We start from the raw sequence: 23146 nt of genomic DNA, 5'->3' as shown, positions 1-23146 counted from the left end.
TTCTATAATTATAGGTGGGCTACTGGGACACAAAAGTAATACAATTCTTTGTCAGAGATCACCAAATTAATTAGATGCAGAATCAAGCCAGAACTGGGCTTCTGTTTGGGTAGATTTGCCCCGTTTTCCTCTCTACCACTGGAGTGTAAATTCTGACAGATGAGATAGTTTACTTAGGTATGGAGACATTGAGTGTGCTGCAGTAGTCAGACAGCATGAACTAACATCTTAGAAATACATTCTACTTCCTTTTAAAAGGAGAATATTTGTATTTCCTTGCTGTATCATGTATGATAAAACATGAATAGAGTCCTACCCAAATTTCACATCTGCAGGGAAACTTGTGTTTTTGAAGCTTATGCCAGGCGAGAGAAATGATCCCTTTATCTCTGTAACAATCACAGTGTGCTTCCCAGGGTGTTTATTTTCTTGCTGATGCTTGCTATGCAAGTTATTAATATATTAAATCACTTCAAACCTCCATTTCTTTGTATATACCTTTTTGCTCTACATGAAATGCCCTCTATTTTCTCTTGTGTCGAGAATTTCTTTATCTCTAAGACCTCCATCTGTTGTACCCTCCCTGGTCCCTTTGACCAGCTTGTTGCTTCTTTCTGTATTTCTAGAAAAACTTGTTCCTGTTGCTAATTGCCCTTATCTGTAATTTGTTGAAGAGAAAGTATAAATTAATATTTATACTTTCCTTAATTAGTAGGACCAAGGGTTTTTGCTGTTTGAGATAAGGATAGCTATAATGGGAGATTCCTCACGTTGCTTTCCTGTACATATGTTTTGCATTCTAAATTGATTCTTCTCGAACTAACCTTTTCTCTAGTTCCTGATCCCCCTTCTCCTATTGGCCTCTGTTGCTTTAAAATTTCTACATTGTCAACAGCATAGTTGCTTCATTTAGTTTCAGTCCAGCATCCTATATAATGCTTGGATGTATGAGGTACAGCGACTAAATGCATATTATCATAGTGTATATATTACCTCTATATCCTGCCTCTTATAAAAGTGTGATTAAAATGGCTTATTAGAAGAAAATTGGAAGAAAAGGGAAGGATTGGCAACAAAATGTCCAATGTGAACTAATTCACGCCATGAATGTATAAGCAAATTTGTATATGAATGTAAGTGCATCTCTGTGTAAAAGGAAGCTTAGATGTGAAAATTTTCTAATATGCACTTAAAGAATCTGTCATGCCTAGTATTTTATCTTTTATATTTTGACCTCATAAATATTTCTCATTTTTCTAAGTTGCATTGATGCATATCTATTGCTGAAGAATTTCTCTGTGGAGTGCTCATTAGTGTTACGATTTGAATATAATCAGCCTGTGGTGAAATGGAGTAGGCTCAGTTAATTTTCCAGCTGTGAACATGGAAACCTATGAGACTACTGTGCTCTTGAGCTCCTGAAGACTAGGGTTCTCTTCTTGCCTGTTCCCTTTCAGAAAGCACATAGCTATGGGTTAGGAAGGCAAGAATACTAATTTGAAGCAATAAACTCCTGGAATAAGTATCACTTAAATTAATGTAACTACAAAGTACCTGTGACTGTTAACTTGCTTTCCAGGTGAGTTGTTTGCCAAGTTTAAATCAACGAACATATTAAAATTGAATTCTTATTTTCCTGCTCTCGGGATTAAATTTATGAAAATCTAAGAAGAAGGTTTAGGCTGTTCTTTTTTTTTTTTCTTTTGCGGTACTGGGGTTTCAACTCAGGACTTACAACTTGAGCCACTCTAACAGCTCTTTTTTGTGCTGGACTTTTTTTTTGAGATAGGGTCTTATGAAGTGTTTGCCCGGGTTGGTTTCAAACTGTGATCCTCCTGATTGCTGCCTCCTAAGTAGAGGATTACAGGCGTGAGCCACCAGCACCCAGTTAAATCAGTGCTCTCATTATGGGGTTCAAACCCACGACTCTGAGATTAAGATCTCATTTTCTACCGACTGAGCTAGCCAGGCTGGTTGCTCTTAATATAAGTCTCCTTGAATCAATTTCTCTGCATGATATTTTAAAAGTAGAGAATAAAGCTTTGTTTGTTATGTTGTTCTCCACTTAATTGTTAAAATAATGAGACCTTATTTTTCTGGGTAATTTATTTAAGACATCAGTCACTCACTGGCCACTTTTCAACTGAGATGGGCCATAATGCCAGCCCATTTCTTTTGGCATGCCAGAACTTACAGTCCTGTGTTCCAAGGATTTGCTAATCACAAATTGGCAATTGATTTACAAGGCAGGAAAGGTAGTACTCCAGTGGTGGCCAGTGACTCACAAGCAGGGCAGAATGTGAACTTGCTTTAAGACTTGTCTAGTGACCTGTAGACCTTGTTTTCAAGCACATGATAATGGTAAATAGCCAGTGTGCTGCCTTTGGTCGTAGGTCATCAGCAGCTTTTGACCCTCATGTTGGTTAACTAAGTACAATATACTATCCTAATTGAATATGCCCTCCTGTCTGTCCATCCGTCGGTCCATCTGTCCATCCATCCATCCATTAATCCGTCCATCCAATACTGGTTTTAGACTACCAGTGAGTGGACTGGAATTAATTTCTGAAAGCATTGTTTACAATTGTGGCTGGAAGCCATCTTGTGTGAAGAAACAGATAGTAAATATTTTAGGTTTGCAGTTCATTCTGTCTCTGTTGAAATTACTTAGCTCTGGTGCTGTAGGCTAAATGTAAAAACGAATGCCATGGCCACTCATTTTGTACAATGTTGTCTGCAAACAAATTGACTATAAATTGTAGATTGCCCATCCCTGGTTTAGATAGTGAAAGCTTCTGACTTACCATAGTTGATGTGCTAGACAAAAATGTTAAAAACTGCTTTAATGCTTGTGAAGTTTTCTACCATGTCTCAGGTAGTTAACTGTATGTCTTAGGTTTACTAGCTTAATTATCATTTGCTTTGAGAAAAAATTAGTTTTATAGATTTTACCATTTTCTTTTTTTCTGGCGGTACTGGAGTTTGAACTCAAGGTTTCAGACATGGTAGGCAGGTGCTCTACCACTTGAGCCACTCCTCCAGCGTTTTTTTTGTCTTGGGTATTTTTGAGATAGGGTTTTGAAAACTATTTGACTGGGCTGGCTTTCAACCGTGATCCTCCTGATCTCTGCCTCCTGAATAGCTAGAATTACAGGTGTGAGCCACTAGTGCCAAGCTACCATTTTTTTCTTTCTTTTCTTTTTTTATTTAGACATTAATCACTTACTCAGCTATCTCTGGCATTGGTTTTTGATATTCCATTGGATTAGAAATACACACACAATAAGAGTTATAAAATTCCTCAGTGGTACATCACTGGTAATGGCACCATTAAATTTAATACTTTTTGCTTATAGTAGTTTTTTATTGTTTTATTATTCATATGTGATACAAGGTTTGGGTCATTTCTTCCCCCTGCCCCCATGCCCTCCCTTACCACCCACTCCTCCCCCTCCCTCTCCCCCCCACCCCCTCAATACCCCGCAGAAATTATTTTGCCCTTATCTCTAATTTTGTTGAAGAGAGAGTATAAGCAATAATAGGAAGGAACAAGTGTTTTTGCTGGTTGAGATAAGGAGAGCTATACAGGGAGTTGACTCACATTAATTTCCTGTGCATGTGTGTTACCTTCTAGGTTAATTCTTTTTGATCTAACCTTTTCTCTAGTTCCTGGTTCCCCTTCTATTGGCCTCAGTTGCTTTTAAGGTATCTGCTTTAGTTTCTCTGCATTAAGGGCAACAAATCCTAGCTAATTTTTTAGGTGTCTTACCTATCCTCACCCCTCACTTGTGTGCTCTCGCTTTTATCATGTGCTTATAGTCCAATCCCCTTGTTGTGTTTGCCCTTGATCTAATGTCCACATTTGAGGGAGAACATGCGATTTTTAGTCTTTTGGGCCAGGCTAACCTCACTCAGAATGATGTTCTCCAATTCCATTCATTTACCAGCGAATGATAACATTTTGTTCTTTTTCATGGCTGCATAAAATTCCACTGTGTAGACATACCACATTTTCTTAATCCATTCGTCAGTGGAGAGGCATCTTGGCTGTTTCCATAACTTGGCTATTGTGAATAGTGCCACAATAAACATGAGTGTGCAGGTGCCTCTGGAGTAACCTGTGTCACAATCTTTTGTGTATATCCCCAAGAGTGGTATTGCTGGATCAAACGGTAGATCAGTGTTTAGCTTTTTAAGTAGCCTCCAAATTTTTTTTCAGTGTGGTTGTACTAGTTTACCTTCCCACCAACAGTGTAAGAGGGTTCCTTTTGCCCCACACCTTGCCAACACCTGTTGTTCGTGGTTGTTGCTAATGATGGCTATTCTAACAGGGGTGATGTGGAATCTTAGTGTGGTTTTAATTTGCATTTCCTTTATTGCTAGAGATGGTGAGCATTTTTTCATGTGTTTTTTGGCCATTACAATTTCTTCTTTTGAGAAAGTTCTGTTGAGTTCACTTGCCCATTTCTTTATTGATTCATTAGTTTTGGGAGAATTTAGTTTTTTAAGTTCCCTATATATTCTGGTTATCAGTCCTTTGCCTGATGTGTAGCTGGCAAATATTTTCTCCCACTCTGTGGGTGTTCTCTTCAGTTTAGAGACCATTTCTTTTGATGAACAGAAGCTTTTTAGTTTTATAAGGTCCCATTTATCTATGCTATCTCTTAGTTGCTGTGCTGCTGGGGTTTCGTTGAGAAAGTTCTTACCTATACCTTTATAGTAGTTTTTACTTAAAAAAAACTATTTTGACATGAGAACATGACCAAAATATATTACTAAGAAAAAAGTATGTCTTACAAAGGTTCTGAACAGTGTGTACAATATGATTATATTTTGAAAGATAAAAAGCTAGTCTGTTTGTATGTGTACTTGCATATTTGAAAAGACACTGAATCAGAGTTCTGAGTTTTCAAGCAAATGAAGTCAACTTGGCTCAATATAAGCAGAAAAGAGTTACCAAAGAATAATAAATAACTCATAGTTTTCTGAAGTGTCTGCAAATTATGCTTAGAGGCTGCATATCTAGAAGCAATCTTCCAGATAAGTAGCTATGCATAGATGCCCTGGCATCTGTCAGTGGGCATGACACTGCTGTAACCACTGGTACCTGGGTATTGATACCACCAATGTGGATGCAGGAATCTGGAATGGATTCTGGGTGGTTGCTGCTATTTCTTGTTGTCATCTTCTAATTCAGTCTGCTGTGGGTTCATTTGATTGACAGAGTCAGTTTTGTGACCTAGCTGCAAAGGAAGCTAGGAAAGCGAGTATGTAGAATTTACTTTCACAGACTCCTAAGATGTGGGTGGGGATTTATCAAATGTAAGAAGAGGATCCAGAAGCATGAATGAAGGGGAGTTGTGCTCAGTAGACACTTATGAAACTGTTAGCATTGATTTTCTCTGGGCAGTGGACTTGGAAGGACTGACTGAGGAACAGAGGGAGCCTGTGGTTTCATTTTACTCTTTCTTGTATTTTATAAGAGTCTAGAACAATATAATAAAAGAGTTGTGGAGGAAATGAACCAAAGGGTCTAACAGTATTTCCCAACTTCTATTGTACTGGTCTCACAGAAGAAGTCAAGAAAATTTCCCATGCTGGGCAATTTCATCTCAGTTAATTTTATTTTGCATGTACTTGGTTGTGCAGAAAAATCATTATTTTTATTGTTATTATTTTGTGATAAGGTCTTGCTATATACTCAGGTTGGCATGAAACTTACTATATAGCTCAGGCTGGCCTTGAATGTGTGATTTTCCTCTCTTAGCCTCTTTTGTGTTGAAATGCATACGTACCCACTCAAAGTTTATCTTTTTGAGGTCTACAGTGATTCAGCTTTGAAAATTAAGGTGTTGGTGGCTATTACAGCTAATGAAGTGTTCAATAGATGCAAGGTGTAAAAATATACTTAAAAATTTGATCCTACTATGAGTTTTCCCCCATTTTTCAAACCCTCATAAATTTGCCATTGATAGAAAACTGGTCTGAGAACTTAATTCAGTCCAATAAAATTTTGACAGTTACATTAACAATTTTATAAACTTAAAAAAGAACATATTTAGATTTCCAGAAAAAAGTACAAAGATAGTACAGAAATTTCCCTTTTCATACAACCCACTTTTCCCTATTATGAATATCTTACATTTGTATGCTACAATTATTATGATTATTAAACTGATATTGACACAATATTATGAGTAAAGCCCATATGTTATTAAGATTTCCTTAATTTCTAGCTAAAGTCTTTTTTGTTCCAGGATGGCTGTTGTATTTTTTTACATTTCTATTGCACTAGCTCATCTGTGCAGTAATATCATGGGTTCATATGATAAGTGGTATTTCTATTTTAAAGAACCTAAAGAATTTGGGGAAAGAAATTAAAGCTTTGTCACAATGAGGATCTTATATTCTTTAAGGTGCAAATGTCACATGAGAAAACATAATTAACCTTTCACTTTTTCTTCCATTATGTATTTAGTGGAGCAGGTTCCTATAGAACCATACAACATCCCACTGTCACAGGCTGAGGTCATTCAGGAAGGGAGTGATATGACTATGGTTGCTTGGGGCACACAGGTCAGTAATGGTGTTCCTAACTATTAAAGTCCTTATTATGCTTTGAGGGTGTCACTTTTAATCTTGATATATGAAGAACTGAAAGTGTTGCTCTCTTATAATTCAGATTAAGTCTGTTTGATGCTTCCAATGCTGATTTTCTACCTCCAACTCTACTAAGGAAAAATTGACTGAAAAAAATCACATGTATTCAAGGTATACAGTGTGGTGATTTTATATTGAATACACTGTGAAATAATTGCCATCGTCAAGTTAATTAACACATTACCACCCAGTTACCATGTGTGTGTATGACACTTAATTCTATTCTTAGTAAATTTCAAGTAAGCAATAGTTTCATTAGCTATAGTCACCATACTGTACATTCAGTCCTCAGAATTTATTCATTTAATAACTGGAGGTTTTGTGTACTGCTTTCTGAGTGGAATGGAGGTGAGTTGCTTATTCATATATAACCATATGGTGAAGTTACTAAAAATGTTTGAGTTTATAAAATTGTGTTCATTAAAAAACCTTTTCAAGCACATTCACATATCCTCATTACTTGCATTTGACTTCGTCTACTTTTTTCATGTTATTTTCTGCCATCTCTCATGGCTACTTTGCTGTCTATACGGATCCTTCTTGCGGACTAGTCCCAATATTTTATACCTTTTTCTTTTCCAGTGACCCTCTCTGCATTGTTCCACGTAGGCTTTCCCTAGGGCCTATCACATTTCTCTACTTTCATTTTTTTTTTTGAGATGGTGGTCTCACTATGCTGTTTAGGCATAAGGTAAAGAAGATAACAGAAATCATTTGTAATTCACAAACTCCTACTGTCTTCCCTGCCTGATTTTTGGCCTGTAGAACTGCAGTCCTCAGGATTCCTCATTTGCAGTGGGGTATTTGCTGCTTGATGAGTCATATCCCATTTAGATGCCCACAGTGGTTATGGTGAACCTTTTTGCCCTCTTTTTGATCCCCATCCATGTCACCCGCAGCATGTGACCTTGCTTTTCTTTTTGATGGGGAAGTTAGAGTGTATTAGGTACTAACTCCCGCTACTTGCTCTTCCATCACACCTACCACTTTTGCATCCATCTTTTTCGTCTTCCCTTTGTCTTTGTAGAAATGGTGTCAAGTTGTGTTCCATTTACTTTCTCTGGGAATATGGTCCATTACCTAGTCCCTTTCTCTTTGAATCTTCTGATTTTCCTTTCCATGTTACTTTTATTAGGAAGGTATCTAAAGAATTCCTTTGCCCTTAAATGATGCCATCATATCTCCCTTCTTTCTTTTATACCAGACTTGCATAACTATTCTCAAATGTCTATATTAACTCCTTAATTTCCTTATGTTCTTGTGCCTTATGAGTATGTTACCACTAATTAATTTGAGTAATCTTTGAATCTCATAATTATCAAGCCATCACTTTGGTATGGATGCTCACCACCATCTCTATAAAGCCATTTTGTAATTAGCTTCTAGGATACACTGATTCTTGTTTTGTTTTTATTTTTTTCCCCATCTCTTTAACTATTTTGTTTGTTTAGCTTTAGTGAGCTCCTGCTCAGCCATATTCCACTTTAACGTTGGTATCTATGGGGTTCTATGATTTTTCATCCTTATTTTTCTCTCTGTTTGCTTTCCTTAGAAATGTTACCTATGCCCATGCCTATATTGACCTTTCATGTGCTGTCTTTGGAATCAGTATGTATAGTACTAGTTTCTCTCTTTTTCATAGAATCTCTTTTCAGCTGTTTTTAGCCATTTATACTTGGCTATTTTGGTGAAATATGGGGTTCAATGTGCCTAAAGCAAATGTATGATTTCTCCATGCAGTTGAGTTCCTCCGACTGCAAACAGTATCATTATGAATGAGGTCAGCATTCATCTAGTTTTTCAGGCCTGAATCTTTAGTCATTCTCTGCATATTGTTCTCTTTTCAGGTTCATGTGATCCGGGAGGTAGCTTCCATGGCACAAGAAAAGCTTGGAGTATCTTGTGAAGTCATTGATCTGAGGACCATAATACCTTGGGATGTGGATACAGTTTGCAAGGTATATATATATATATATATATGATAGAATGTCATTTCCTTAAGGCTTTTGGTTAGATTTGTTGGATATTTGTAAAGAATTGTTTCCAAATTATGAGCTGCATGAATATTTTCAAGTTACTTAAAACTGTCAAACTTGCAGTATGAAAGGAGTGGATGCTGTACAATCAGCTTAATGCCCAAGGAACCAAATCATTTTAGAGTTCCTTTTTCCTCCCATAGTTTTCTCTGATTAAAATATTACAAAATTGTGTTTTTTTGCAGCCAGCTTGTTTGCGTTCCATGAATAATAGACCAGTATAAATAAGAAAGCATATCAGGAATGTTGAAGTCACTGTATTTCTAGCTTCTTATTGGTTATGCTTCAGTAGGCCAGGTTTCATTTTGTCAGGTAAATGATTTAGCGGAACTTTCATGCATCTTTTCTCCAAAATAGGTGGTATGAATTATTTTCTTGAAATAACTTTTATACCGCCTTAAAACTGTGGATGAAGTTTGAGTGTTAAATTGTGGAATTTTGGGTGCTCTGATTTAGTTTCTATCTAAGTATCCTCTTGAGTTGACTTAATTGGATTGATCTTCTTATTAATAGGCTCACATAGTCTTTTCAAGAACGTAGTTTAGTTCTCATGTACTTGTCTATAACTGATAATCTGTCATATTGATGTCTAGATGATAAAAGGAACCTCAGTCCTCATACTGGTACAAAATGAAGGTTGAGCTCTTTTGTAACGATATCATCTACTAAAGTCTGTAACTTTAGTAAATAAATAAATATAGCTGTAGTAAATAAGTTCTAAGACTTAGAATATTTTATATTTACTATATTTTAGAACATTGGCATTCTTAAAGCTCTGACAGGCTATTTCTTAGGGTAGTTACATGAAAACAATCTATAGCTACTACTGCTATAAAAGCTTAGAGTAGGGTTTTCTTAGGTAAAGATTGTTCTGTAATTTAGCAGAAGATTTAAGACATTATAATAAATGATTTGTAGACTCACTTGATATCATCAAAAACACTTAACATAGTCTCATATGTTTTCAACACTATCTGAAGCCCTTATATTTGTAGTTGCCATAAGTAAGAGAAGTATTTCAGATTGAATTATTCATAACATCATGAAAATAATTTTTCAGGCATTTTCAAATCAAGTTAGACATTAAGTTATCTCTCAAGCAGCCAAATGTTCCAAATTATAGCTAAACTGGAGCTGGCTTCTTGTTTGCAATGTGTATTGCCCATTGGGTTTGTATTTTTCATAGGGATGGTGCTTCTGAATGGGGATGTAGTGTTTTGTCATAGGATGGTGGGGTGTTCTGATATATAGCCAGGGAAATCACTCTTTGAACTTTAAATATTTTTTGTACCTTGAACCTTCAAAATGAATTTATAGCAGCTCATAAAAAAACACAAATATAGTACCACCTGGAAATTAGTAATCATGAAAGCAAAGAAGAGATAGAGGAAGAAAGAAGGGGGAATTATTTATATCAAGTTGGTTTTACCTCTTTTATTAAATGTACTGGTTGCATTCTTGTAGGATCCTGAAATGTAGATCCAGTGCCCTTAGGCCTCTAGTGAAGTGGGAGATATGAAAGAGGAGATGGGAGCTCTCTACTGAGTGAGAAGCCCATGCATCAAACCCCTGACTTGTTAGCACCATTATCTTAGAGTTTGTGGTTCATCATGTTATTCTTCTAGCCGATAACCCTCCAGTTGTGACAGTGAAAGCCAGCTTGTCATTTCTTGATTACTTTGGGTCTATGTGGGACTCTCTTCATTGCTGATAATGGTATATCTTCTATTTTCCTTTCGTTTATCAAAAGGGAAAAAATGTGGTACTTAGCTTTTTTCCCCCTAGGATTAAGACATGATTTGAAAGAAGAGGGCCCTATAGCTAAACATATTAAAAATGTATATGTATGTATAGCGCTCACAAACTTTCATAAGCAGTTGAATAGAAGATAAGAAAAAACAATTCGATGATTATCTTGGTAGTGCATAAAAGCACTGGTTAAAATTTAATATCCATTCATACCCAAAATGTGTTGGCAGTTCAGAAATGGGTGAGTTCTTTTATTCTGATGAAGAGTAACCACAACATGTGGGCAGCAAAAATTATATTTCTAGTGAAAAATGTGAGGGCTTTCACCTGGAGATCAGGAATATCTAGTGGAAATTTTAGTGATTGATGTGTCAGAACTTCACGTAGAAAAAAATCACAACATATTACTGCGGGAAATTAAGTACTGTAATAAACTGAAGCATATATAGGTTGAGTATCCTTTTCTTTTCTTCTTTGTGGTGTTGGAGGTTGGACTTGGGTCTCACGTTTGCGAGCTGAGGGCTCTATCTCTTGAGTCTCCCGTCCTTTTGCTTTTAGTTTGTTTTTTTAGATAGGGTCTCATGATTTGCCCAGACTGGTCTTGAACAGTGATCCTCCTACCTCCACTTCCCAAGTAACTGGGTTTATATGCACGCATCACTGTGCCCAGATTATTTTGAGATTAAACTCTCACATTAAGGATATGTGTATATACATATACGTGAATACATGCATAAATGTTCAAAAGAGTAGTACAGAACTTTCACAGGCACACAGTTTCTTATAACCCCATACTGTAAACTACTTAAATGTCTATCAGAGAATGGAAAAACAGTAAGTAGAATACTGATTGGGAATGAGAACGTGTGAACTAAGATGTTAGTGGAACAATGTGTACTCATTTCACAAACACAACTTAAAGAAGGCAAACGGAAATAAATATATAATGTCTGGTTTTATTTATATGAACTTCAAAAATAAGCAGAACTATGGTGTTACAAATCAGGTCAGTGATTACCATGACAATAGTTAATAATTGGAAGAGGGCATGAAGAGTGAGTTCTGCTGCTAACAGTTTCTTGTTGTGAGTGCTGGTTTTACAAATTAAATTCTTGAATATTGAGGAGAACGCTAGTTTTGTGTACTTTGAAATTTTTATTGACACATAATAATTGTATGTAATTATGGGATATAGTATGATGGCTTCCCCTTTTGTTTTATATAAATATTATACTTCAACAACAACAAAAGGGTAAAAAGATATACTATCCTACTCTGAGGCGTTTACTTTGTATGACTGGTTGAGCATCCCTATTCTAAAAATCCAAAATCGAAGCTGCTCAAATATTTTCAGATTTTGGATTTTCAGATTAGGAATGCTCAACAGGTAAAGTCTATGAAAATATCTTCACATCCAAAAAATTCTGAAATCTGAAACACTTCTGGGCCCAGCACATGGGATAAGGATAACTCAGCCTGTATAGCTGTATAATGTATCTTTTTATCAACTCGAAGAGCCTGGGTGTGCTTTATCCAGGAGGAGTTTCTTGTGCCTTGCCCACATCCTTTGTTCTGTTTCTCTTGTCACCCTGCTCTGCTGTCCCCAACCCCCCAACATGTGAAACAGCTCAGTGCCGAGCTGCTCTCTCTTGGTCTTCCCAGGCCTGAGAACAGGGTTAATGTGGCGAACTCAATGGTCTTCCTTGGTGACACACAGACCACATTCAGAATGAGTTAAAAAGTGAGCTGCAACTTTAATATAGCAGTGGCCAGGCAGAGTGAACCCTTCAGGTGCTGTTGAGCTTGAAAGGAGGATTTTTCTCAAATGGGCAGAAATGTAGAGAAGCTGCCTATGAAAAATACGATCTTGATTTTAACAGGAGAATGACAAGTTAAGAATCATATTATCATGTAATTAAGAATCAACTACATACAACATTTAGAAAAAGAAAAGAAAAAGACAGTTTGTAGGCAACGTCCAGATCTGTTGAGAAGAGAAACATAACACTTATATTTGGACATATTTTCATTTTCATTGAAGATCATATTTTGTCAATTTGTGAAAGACATAAGGACTTGTCTTTACATCTCGGACCTTTTTTGATTTCTCTGTCTCTAATGCTATCTCCCCACATTAAATTCCAAAGCAGATGCTGCTGGCTTTAATCACACATTAGGTGCAAAACCTGACCACCACTTTTCCTTGTCTTCTCCTGGATCCTGGTCCAAACCACTAGCATTTCTCACGTAGGTTTTGGGGACAGCCCCTAACTGCAGTCTCTTGCTTCTAGCCTTCCCTTACTGTAGGCAGAGTGTACTCATGTGTCACATTGTATCCTTCTTGGTCTGAAAAGGCCTCAGTGTCTTCCCATTAAACCTGGAAAAGTCACATTCCTTACCAAGACCTGGAAGGATTTACTTGATCTCACCACAGTCAACACCCTAACTGCCCATCCATCTTTCAGGAACTATTCCTTCCCGATGGCTCACTTTGTTAGGTTACTATGTAAATAGTTCCTCATCAAGAACTTCCATTTCCAAACTTTGTAGTATTGAATCATCATCTTCCTCTTTCCAAGACTCCTTCTACCTCTTTCTCTCTAGTGATTAGTGTGATCTTACATGGCATTTTTTTATTTGTAGTATTGATTTTCTGCCCCAATTATAAGGTAAGTTCAACGGTGGTGAGGAAGTTTGTCTGTTGGCCCACTGCCATGAATTCTCAGTACCTCCGACAACGTCTAGCATTGGATCAGTGCCCCAGAAATAATTGCTGAGAAATCATGAATATTAGCAAGAGAAAAATTTGACAATATGCAATGCAAACTTATAATATTAAAATGTTTGAATTTGGTTCTTTTTTGTATTCTTGGTGCTAATATAAAAGTTTAAAAAGTAGTTCTAGCTCTGTTGGGTGGTTCACAACTGAAATCCCATCTACTTGGGAGGCTGAGGTAGAAGGATTGTGAGTTTTATACCAGCCTGGGCAACATAGCAAAACCCTATCTCGAAAAACTAACCAACAAACAATATATAAATAAAAAGTAACTCTTGAATATTGCTAAGTGAATAACTCAGTAGTATGTTTTAAGTGATCACATGTATTTAAGCATTCCAGGTTTCACTTTGACCTTGTGCTTTGTTTTTCCTAATGGTTGTCTGTGTGTCATAATGGTATATAGAAAGTTTTCATTTGAATTCTCATTAGAATAGGACCAATTTGTTTTCTCTGAAAGACAAAATGAAATTGACTCTATAGTAAATGTCAGATTTCTGTAATTTCTAAGAAATAAATTTATATGGATAAACGCATTTTCTGCATAGAGATGAGAGTTAACTATTTTGTGTAGCAGTTTTTAAACCTTTGTAACCTTTTCAATGTCAATAGTTCTAAAAGCTTTCCACGTACATTTTCTCAATGGAAACCTAGTGTATATGGTTTGGAAATGTCTCCCGTAGGTTCATATGTTAATGGCTTGGTCCCTAGCTCCTGGTATATGTTAGGAGGTGATAGAAACTTTAGGATGCCTACCCTAGCTAGAGGAAGTAGGTCAGTGGGGCATGTCTTCAGCAGCTATATCTTGCTATGGTCCCTTCCTGTTTTCTTTTCCTTTTTCTCTGTTTCCTGATTACCACAAGGTGAACAATGTCTTCTGTCCCATACCTCTTCAACCATGATGTTCTGCCCAAGCACACGGGATCAATCAACCACAGACTGAACCCTCTGGAACTGAGCAAAATAAATCTTTCTTGTTTTAATTGGTTCTCTCAGATATTTTGTTCACAGTTTTGTAAAATAACTAAAACATAATGGGTATAATTTCTGTTTTACAAATAATTCAGTCCATGGGAAAAAGGATTGTTATACCAAGACATTTATATTTATTGTGGTATATAACCATTTACTTCTTTGATAAATTTTAGTGCCTAATTTTTATGATTTTAAGCCTTTTAAAATTTAATTTTCATTTTGTGTTGAACATTATTACCTAGCTGTACTTGGGATCTAGATGACCAAACTTTATAATAGAGATGTACATTGGTGAGAGAAGGTCTATAGTGTTTTCTTATGAAACAAAAGGCTATGTTTAATCTTCACACCTGGTTATATGACCTTACAGTTGTAGAGCCCTTTTCCCTCTTGTTTCCTGTTGGCATTGCAGGTAGATCATTGTTCTGGAATTTTAGCTGGAAGACATCAGAGTGGGACAGTTCCCTTTGGTAGACCTCCTGGTCCCATGGCTGACATGCTGGCTTCTGTCCTTTATAACCACTTGAACTGCTTCATATAAAAGCTTTTCTCTGTTGGAACACATTGTGATACAAGATTCTATCTTGCAGCTGCCACTCCCCACCCACAATCCCACAAGCAATGTCATGGTTTTTTTCTTTTTTTCAATTTTAAATTTATAACAAATTTTAAAATTTAATTTTAAATTTTCTGAAAAATTTAGGAAAGGATACAGAAAGGCTCTTTCTTCCTGTTCTTTGTGCTGTCCTCTTCAACTCTTTCTCTTGTTCTTTCCATTCTCTTTTAACCATAAACTATGCAGCAGAAGGTAAAGATGCATCTATAGGTAAGAGTAGTTTTTCTTTTGCTACATAGTGGAGCATCTAAAGTCTCGGAGTTAGGCTATCATAGAAGCAGGGCAAAGCCTCAGAAATACTACAGTGTGAAGCCTGAGTGATTAACCTGTGGCATGAGGCATTGACCATAGTTTTCCTAGGTTTAGCATTCTTTCTTCCTGTCCTTTCATCTTAGCTTTCTTTTCTTGCCACAGAAGACTTCCTTGGGGGTACTGGATAAAGAGAAGACAAGTATTAAGTCTGGTGCAGTGAGGTGGGGATCGGGAGGTTCTGGAATAAAAAGGTCTCAGCATGGAAGGAAAAGGTCACTGTAGAAGTGGAGCTGGGAAGGAGCTAAGACTTGATGATTGGCTGTGGATGGTTGTTTTATATATAAAACCGTCCATGTGTGCTCAGTCTTTGCACTCAGTGTTGGTAGTAGGAAACATATTTAGAAGACCGATAGTGAAGACTGTGAATTAAATTAGAAATTTAACTATCATTTTGTCGAGGGTTTTTTCTTTATTGAGTTGCTTTAAACTACCATAAATTTCATTTTTTGCAAATAAGATTGCTAACACTAGAAAAATAATAGTTTGGGTCTGGGGTCTGTGCTTTATACTTCATGGCTTTGCATTGGTTTCATGGGGAAAGTGAAGGATTTGCCTTTAAAGAATCCCTAATGGTTAAGCACTAGCAGACTTAGTTGAATAATTCAGTTATTAAATACTAGCTATTTTGCTTGAGAGTGTGTGTGAAGTGGTGGGGGGAGGGGACAGGGAAGTAGATGGGGAAAAGGAGAGGGAGACTATGCATGAGAACAATGACAAATTAGAAATTTCTAAATGAACCTCTAGCAAAAACATACAATCAAAGAGTATTAACAGGTGAACTTATATGTATCTTTGATAATACAAGGGTATTTGAATTTAAAATTATTATTATACAACATATTTTATTAAATTTTTGGGAGTAATTTATATATCTGATGGTAGACTTTAAGTAGTCACTTTAATTTGTGTGTGTTATGTATATTTCTTTCATTTAAAAATGTTTCTAATATAAAAAACTTTAATAAATGATTTAAAAATCTTTTAGACTTATTATCTGTGATAAAATTAAATGCTTTTCCTCAGGAATAAGGAAAGTACATCTTATTTTTATCTGGAATTTTTAAATGTAATTTAACCTTGCAATGAAATCAGATAGGACAATGTCCTTCTGTCTGCTAATAGCAATTTGCTGTTCCTTTCCACAATGGGAATGGTCAGTATTTAGAATGTATTCCTGCTTGCTGTATCATCCTTCCTACAGGATTTTGTTTGTCCTGATTACTTCTAGTTAATTGTTGAACTTACTGGAACAAGTTTTAGGCTCCTGGATGTCATATTGGGATGTGACTAGTACATTTATTGCCTTGTGCAATGACATTTGGTCAGTTGTTCTTAAGTCCCATGAGGGCAGGGAGTTCTGTGTATTGTTTATTGCTAGATACCCAATAGTCATGAGGAATATCCAGAACAAGGTAGATGTGCACTATATATTTACTGAATGATCTCTCTGATTAAAAGAAAAATGACTTGTGGCATTTGGTCTTTCAATGGAAGAAATTAAGGGAGGAACTGGTAATTTCTATAGGAAAAAAAAACAGAATGAGAATAGCACACCTACCAGATGGTTTATTTTTGGTATGGCTCATGTTTGAAAGAAGACTTAAAAGAAGACTATTGGTTCTGACCTAATTTCGTGTAATATATTTTATAAGGCAGGACTTAAAATAGTTTCTGGTAAATGGTAAATAAAAATGGTTAAAAGCATATCTTACACTTATCTCCTTTAATACTTAGAAGAGTCTATTTAACTAGATGTTAATGTCATGCTTTATGGGTGAGAAAACGGAGGTTTGAAGAAGATGGAATTGCTTCTAGCTTGTGAAGGGCAGAGCTGGCTTCTACCCAGGTTGCTGGACTCCAGAGCCTTTACTTTTTTATAGCAGCACGCAGCTGCTCAAGCAGAGATCAAGCAAATTGTTACATAATTTTTAGATGTGATGAAATAACTGATTTGTGATGTGATTTGAATGTACCTTGAAAGGATAAAAAATATTGGCAATACAATATATTAGTGAGAGAGCAATACTTTTCATTTGTATCTATTTTGTGCCAGACTTTTTGTCTGAGCCAGATATGTTCTGATTGAATCCTTTCAGTTTATAGGATGTGCTAAGAATTATTATTCCTGTGTTAGAGAGAAGGAAATAGAGTCAAAGAAAGATCAGAAACTTCCCTACGCTGCTCACCACATCAGTTCAACCTCAGGTCTTAAATTCTTAAGCCTGATATTATCATAGTACAACAATGCCTCCTGTTGGAATTTATTTTACAATTCAACAATTTTATGCTTTAAAAATGATCACTTCAGGGATTTAATGATGAAATGCTTCCAAATTTCAGCTGGCAATGTATTTTATAATACGTTTCAAAATATCTTTCACATTTGCCCACTGTGTAATGCTTTAAAGATGTATGTGGCATTCCTAATTACTGCATGTACCCTGTAGATCAGACTAACATATTTTCTTTCATTTCACATTACCTTTTTTCTCTTTCTGCATGGGACTGGATAAAGCCAGAGTAAATTATATAATTATATTTTTCTATTTCTAATCCTGTTTGATATACTTTTGAAGTACCCCTTTATGTACTTGACTTATTTAAATTTGATACTAGTTTTCATTTTTTAAAAACGATTTGCTTTTGCTGTTCTGAATAGCAATGAAAAGAAAGAAATCTATTACTTCATTTTACAGTGAAAAGATTATATGCATTGTGTTCTTAGTTTAACATTTTAGGTGTAATGTAAGAAATCTAAATTTGTTGACTTTTTGTTCCTTTCTTTGATGGTCATTTAATGTACTTTTTCCCATTAAACTTGTATTTACACTTAGAAAATTGTAGCACTTACGCTGTAAGTGGTGTGATTTTTCTTGCCTTTTCCTATTAAAATAAAATCCTGGTTTTTATACTGTCTATGATAATTTAGCTTAAATATTCATTGAAACTGTGGTTTACAAAGGTTTTATAAAAAGGAAATTGCTCTCTAATTTCTTTGATTATTGGGGTTACCTTTTAAGTCATGGATGGTCAGTCCTTCCAAATGCACACTCCCTGACACATCCTTCTTTTGCCTTTTCATTCTGGAACTTGGTTTTCCACTTTACTTGTTTATACTTCTTTATCTTAAATTTTTTTGTACAGTTCTCTATAAAACTGTCCTGTATCTTAAGTTTACTTCTCAATATTTTAAAGTATTTTAGTGATGTTGTGACAGTATTCTTATTATAATTTTCCCTGTGTTCTTACTACCTTTTTATTTTTGAGTATGGCAATAGAGGAGATTAAAGAATTAAATTTATACATGGCTACCAAATGTATAATACAGTGGTGCTCATAATACAAAGTCATATTTCTGCTCCCTGTCCCCACTCCCTAAATACAGCCACTTTTAACCATGTCTATATTTTGTTCTGATGATTCCCTCCATATCTCTAATACGTTGTACAGATATTTGTCATAATGCAATCTATGTATTCCTTTTTCTCTTTTTATTATCATATATTAATTGCACAAAGGTGTTTCATTTTGGTATTTCTGTACATTTGTATAATGTACTTTAATCAAATTCACCCCTTCTATTACTCTTTCTTGTCTCCCCCTTCCCCAATATATGTATTTCTGCAAAGCAATGGAGTCTCTCTGCCAGTGTTCAATAAAAATAAAAGGGCTCATGGAAAGAATAGGTTGGACAGATCATTTAAAACCTATACAACTTTGTAATGAGAGCAAGGAAGTGTTTGTAACTGGAGTCATGAAGGATGGTGCCTGTTGAATTATGGAGTTAAGGGCAAAATGCATAAAGTTGGGGGGAACCATGCAATAAACACTTCTGAAACAGAGCAGATGGATCTGCCTGAGCCAAGCGGCACATTGGGATGGTACTGTGTTTCCCCCAGGCTTGAGTCAGCACTGTGGTCACACTTTGCCTTTTACTTTGTTTCCTAGTGGCAGAAACCATTAATGTGCTGGGGCACATTGCATGGATACCCATATGACTGGTGTAGTTGCTGCTTCCTCTGACTAAAAAACATGTCTTACTATTGTGCTAGGGAAATGGACTACCCTGTCCAGTCCATTTGCTCATGTGGGTCATGCTGCATTAGCTTTATTAGCAAAACCTGTTTCACATCTTTATCTTGGCTGTAATAGAAAATATGTAATTTTCTTTATATTTTTCTTTGAGAAAACAGGATTAATAATGAGAGAATTATTAAAACGTGGAGAATATATTAAAACATTTTGAGTGTTCTATGAAACATAAACTCGTGTTCACACAAACATGCCATCACATACGTGTGTGTATCAGTGTCCATATCCTTTGATTTACCAATTTTATTTCCTTGTGTTTTGATACAAGGCCTTGCTACCCAGGCTGGCTTTGAATGCATTCCAATTTAATATACTTGCCATACCTGTTGTCTTCACCTCATTTCCCCAGTTTATTTCTTCTGATTATTTTTTTCTTTTGTCCATTTTTATTTATTTATTTATTTATCTCATCTATTCATATGTGCATACATTGTTTGGGCCATTTCTCCCCCCTGCCCCCTGCCCCTCACTCTCTCCCCTTCCCCCCCTCGCTTTCAGGCAGAATCTGTTCTGCCCTTATCTCTAATTTTGTTGAAGAGAGAGTATGAACAATAATAAGAAAGACAAAGTATTTTTGCTAGTTGAGATAAGGATATCTATATAGGGAGATTCCTAGCATTTCTTCCATGTATAAATGTGTTACATTCTAAGTTGATTCATCTCTAACTGACATTGTCTCTAGTTCCTGATCCCCTTCTCATATTGGCCTCTGTCACTTTAAAGTTTCTGTATTAGTTCCTCTGCAGTGAGGACATCAAATACTATGATGTTCTTCTGATTATTTTTGATATAAAATTGTATATATCTTGTTCCTCTTTTTTCAGTACCTCTTGACCTCTCATTATTTAAAAGACAGTATTAATGCCCTTTACTCCTACATCCACCTCGTACTTCTTATCCAATTCCCATTTTTTTCTCAGCTATTTATTTTTGTATTGCCAGGACTGATAATACTGCATTCTGTTATTTAGTCATAATTAAAACCTGTATCTTCTATATCTTTATCTATAGATTGATTCCAAAAGTTGAAAACCGGTTAACACTGTTGGCATTGTTATGGTAACATAAATGTTCTTTACCATCGAGATGTCCAGAGGGTAAGATTTTTCTTTTATTTTTCTTCAGCTTCTGTCCCTGGGACCATAAAAGGAGATATTTTTAACGTCCTGATCAACTGATTTGCCTTTTCTTAGAATTCCTTAATTGCTCAAAGTCTTGCTTGTTTTAGATGCTTCCTAGTTGGGTCATGAATTCTTTTAGATCCTGATGGATTTTTGAGTATTGCTAATTGCCTTTCATTTTTTTCTCCTTGAAAAAGCATAACAAACCTTTTACATAGCTTAAAGATCTCTTGTACTATCTCTCTTGGGGTCCACTTAACTCCTGCCTCTTCAGTGCTCTGTGGTTTGTTTCTCCAGTCTTGACCATGTTGTCCTCAAAGAGCAACATGACTGCAGGATGTGTCGTCACTTCACTTTGAGGACACCATTTCCTGGGTCTTATGACTGCCCCTGTCATGGATTCTCCCTCATTTTGCTGATTTTCATAAAGAATTAACTTCTTGAAACAAAGGCTGTATGGTGTTTGGGGGCTTTCTGACACTGGCATTTGGAAAAGCTTCATTTTGTAGTCACACTTGATAAATATCTGGTTAGAATTGCAAGTTCACAGTAACTTTCACTCAGTACTTTGAAGGCCATATTTCACTATATACTTGTGCCATATTGGGGTAGAAAATTTTGACACCAACCCAATTCCCTTTCTTTTGTAGGTGATCTCTTTATGTTGGTTTTTTGTTTTTGTTTTTTGGGGCTTTTTTTTGCAAATTTTTATCTTTTTTTTTTTTTTTTTGGCTACATTTTATACCAAAATGTCACAGTTGTCAATCTAAATGTGAGTCTGTTTCACTCATCTTGTTCCTCATGACTGTCCTCTGAGACCTTCTTACTTATTTAAAAATGATTATTTTTATTAAAAAAATAAAAACCTCTTCTCTGTTGTACGATAACCCTCCTAGGTTGGAGTCTCTGTGTCCCTTCTTCTGTTCTGGTTTATATCTTCAGTTGTATAAATTATGTTTCCTCAGGTTCTTGCTTGTGAATTGCATTTTTTACGTTATGATTGTTGATTTTTCTGGATAGGTGATTGGCATGGTTTCCCATAAGTTTCATTCTTCATTAGGCCTCTCCTCTGTAGAAAAAATTCTGTATGTCTGTGCACATGGGTGAGCCTTTGCTGTGGGGTAAGCAGATGGGAATTCCATTATTAGGGCAGGAGGGGACCTCTAGATGTGCAGACACTTGGACATCAGCACCCAGGATAGGCATGTTTTTGTAGGTAATTTGAATTATTACTATTTTTTTTATAGAGACTAGTTTATTTGCCTCAAGTATCTCTGAGGTCATGATTGGAAAGATGTTTTGTTAGGTAGAAGAGATTCTAAGCAGTTTGAAGCGAAGGCCATACAGCCAATGCATAAAATTGGACACACTAATTCTCTAAGAGAGGGCACTAATCCCTTAACCCTGCTACATCAACTTTTACCTTACGTAGAATCCTAATAAGCTTGTTTTCTTTTGGTGTCTTAGCCCACATTAGAAGTCCTGCTGTTTTCATTCTCTTAAAAAATCAACTTTAGTTTTAACTGACACATAAAAACATAAAATTTTTATGTATTAATGAAGGTAATATTCTCAGTTCCTCTACACCTTCTGCACACCTGCTGATAAGCCAGCCTCCTCTCTGGGGTGATTAGCTTCTCTTCCATTGTATCCTTCCTGTATCTGGGCTTTGGCTTCCTCTACTCTTTGTTACATTTTCGTCATTGCTTCAGTCTCTTTTGTCTGATAATTATTTCCTTTCCCCCACATTGTTGTTTTCTCTTTTACATTCATTTCCCATCTTGGAGAGTAGGAGACAAAAGAATACATTCAGTCTGTCATCTTGATGTGGAAGGCTTCTCATAGTTTTTCCTAATTTCTTAACGGGAAGAATGATGATTTGTGTATCTTGGTTTATATGGCGTTTTTTTATTCCACTAAAATCATATTCATTCCAATAGTTTCTTTGTTTTCTCAGTTGGTAATCATATTCTGCAAGTAAGTCTGATTTTTATCTCTCCTAATCTATAAGCTTATTTTTTATTTAGCTAGAACCACTGAATTATAGTAAGTGACAATAATGATATTGAACCTAGAATTTGTAGAGCCCAATATTGAACTGCTTGAATTTTTAAGTAGAAATGGAAAATATAAATTCATGATAAAGGTTCCTGACTGGTATCAGACATTTTAAAGTAAAAGGATTTGGCACTAACCAAATACTGAATATCTCTTACACTTTTATCAGTAGCTACAACTCAGAATTAGGGATGTGTAAGAAAGGAAAGTTAGCTTTTAAAAAACAGTAAATCCTTCCAAGGGAGTATGCGAAATTTTAGATGGCAAAGGTGATAAATAATTAGTGGGAAGCAAAATCAGTAAGACAGTAAGTCAATTTAAAAAAGACAATTTAAAAATTGACTTAAGTAAGACAGTAAGTCAATAGACAGTAAGTCAATTTAAAAAAAAGTCATTTGACTGGCAGCTGTAATGGATTGATTGTCTTCTCTAAAGCTATGAAGAGCTAGTGAAACAACCAGTAGGAGAGATACTGGTATGGGATGGGTGGTCTCTCTTGCTATTGGTGGGCAGTTTCTGAAGAGCCTGGTCAGAAGATTCCTGGGCTCTTGTGTCATTGAATGGAGATGTGCTGATTGCAGAGCAGAATAAAATTTTATTTAACGTAGAAGAAAACACAGACAGGAGTTTTGAAGAAAACATTGCAAGAGAAATGGGGCTCTGCTGGATGGCTCAGAAGCCAAAACACCCTGAGCTTTTTTAGAGGAACAATTTGTATACTGTAGGGGTAGGGAAAATATCTGGGTGGTCT

The 23146-nt window shown here is 35.9% G+C and overlaps 1 protein-coding gene across 5 annotated transcripts in view; it reads left to right on the top strand.

The window, feature by feature from the left end:
• Nucleotides 1-23146, top strand: part of Bckdhb (branched chain keto acid dehydrogenase E1 subunit beta) — a 184720-nt gene that overhangs the window by 59530 nt on the left and 102044 nt on the right. For 3 of the 5 annotated variants that reach the window (XM_074079101.1, XM_074079087.1, XM_020181936.2), the window contains 2 exons: nucleotides 6479-6576; nucleotides 8508-8618. In XM_074079101.1, coding sequence (XP_073935202.1) covers nucleotides 6479-6576; nucleotides 8508-8618 — 209 coding nt within the window. Of the gene's footprint in view, nucleotides 1-6478; nucleotides 6577-8507; nucleotides 8619-20227; nucleotides 20314-23146 lie in introns of all 5 variants that reach the window. The other 2 variants (XR_012449745.1, XM_074079108.1) reach the window with 2 other exon arrangements.

Source organism: Castor canadensis, chromosome 1, assembly GCF_047511655.1.
Source record: "Castor canadensis chromosome 1, mCasCan1.hap1v2, whole genome shotgun sequence".
NCBI classification, from domain to species: domain Eukaryota; kingdom Metazoa; phylum Chordata; class Mammalia; order Rodentia; family Castoridae; genus Castor; species Castor canadensis.
This window is presented reverse-complemented; position numbering and strand designations above follow the sequence as displayed.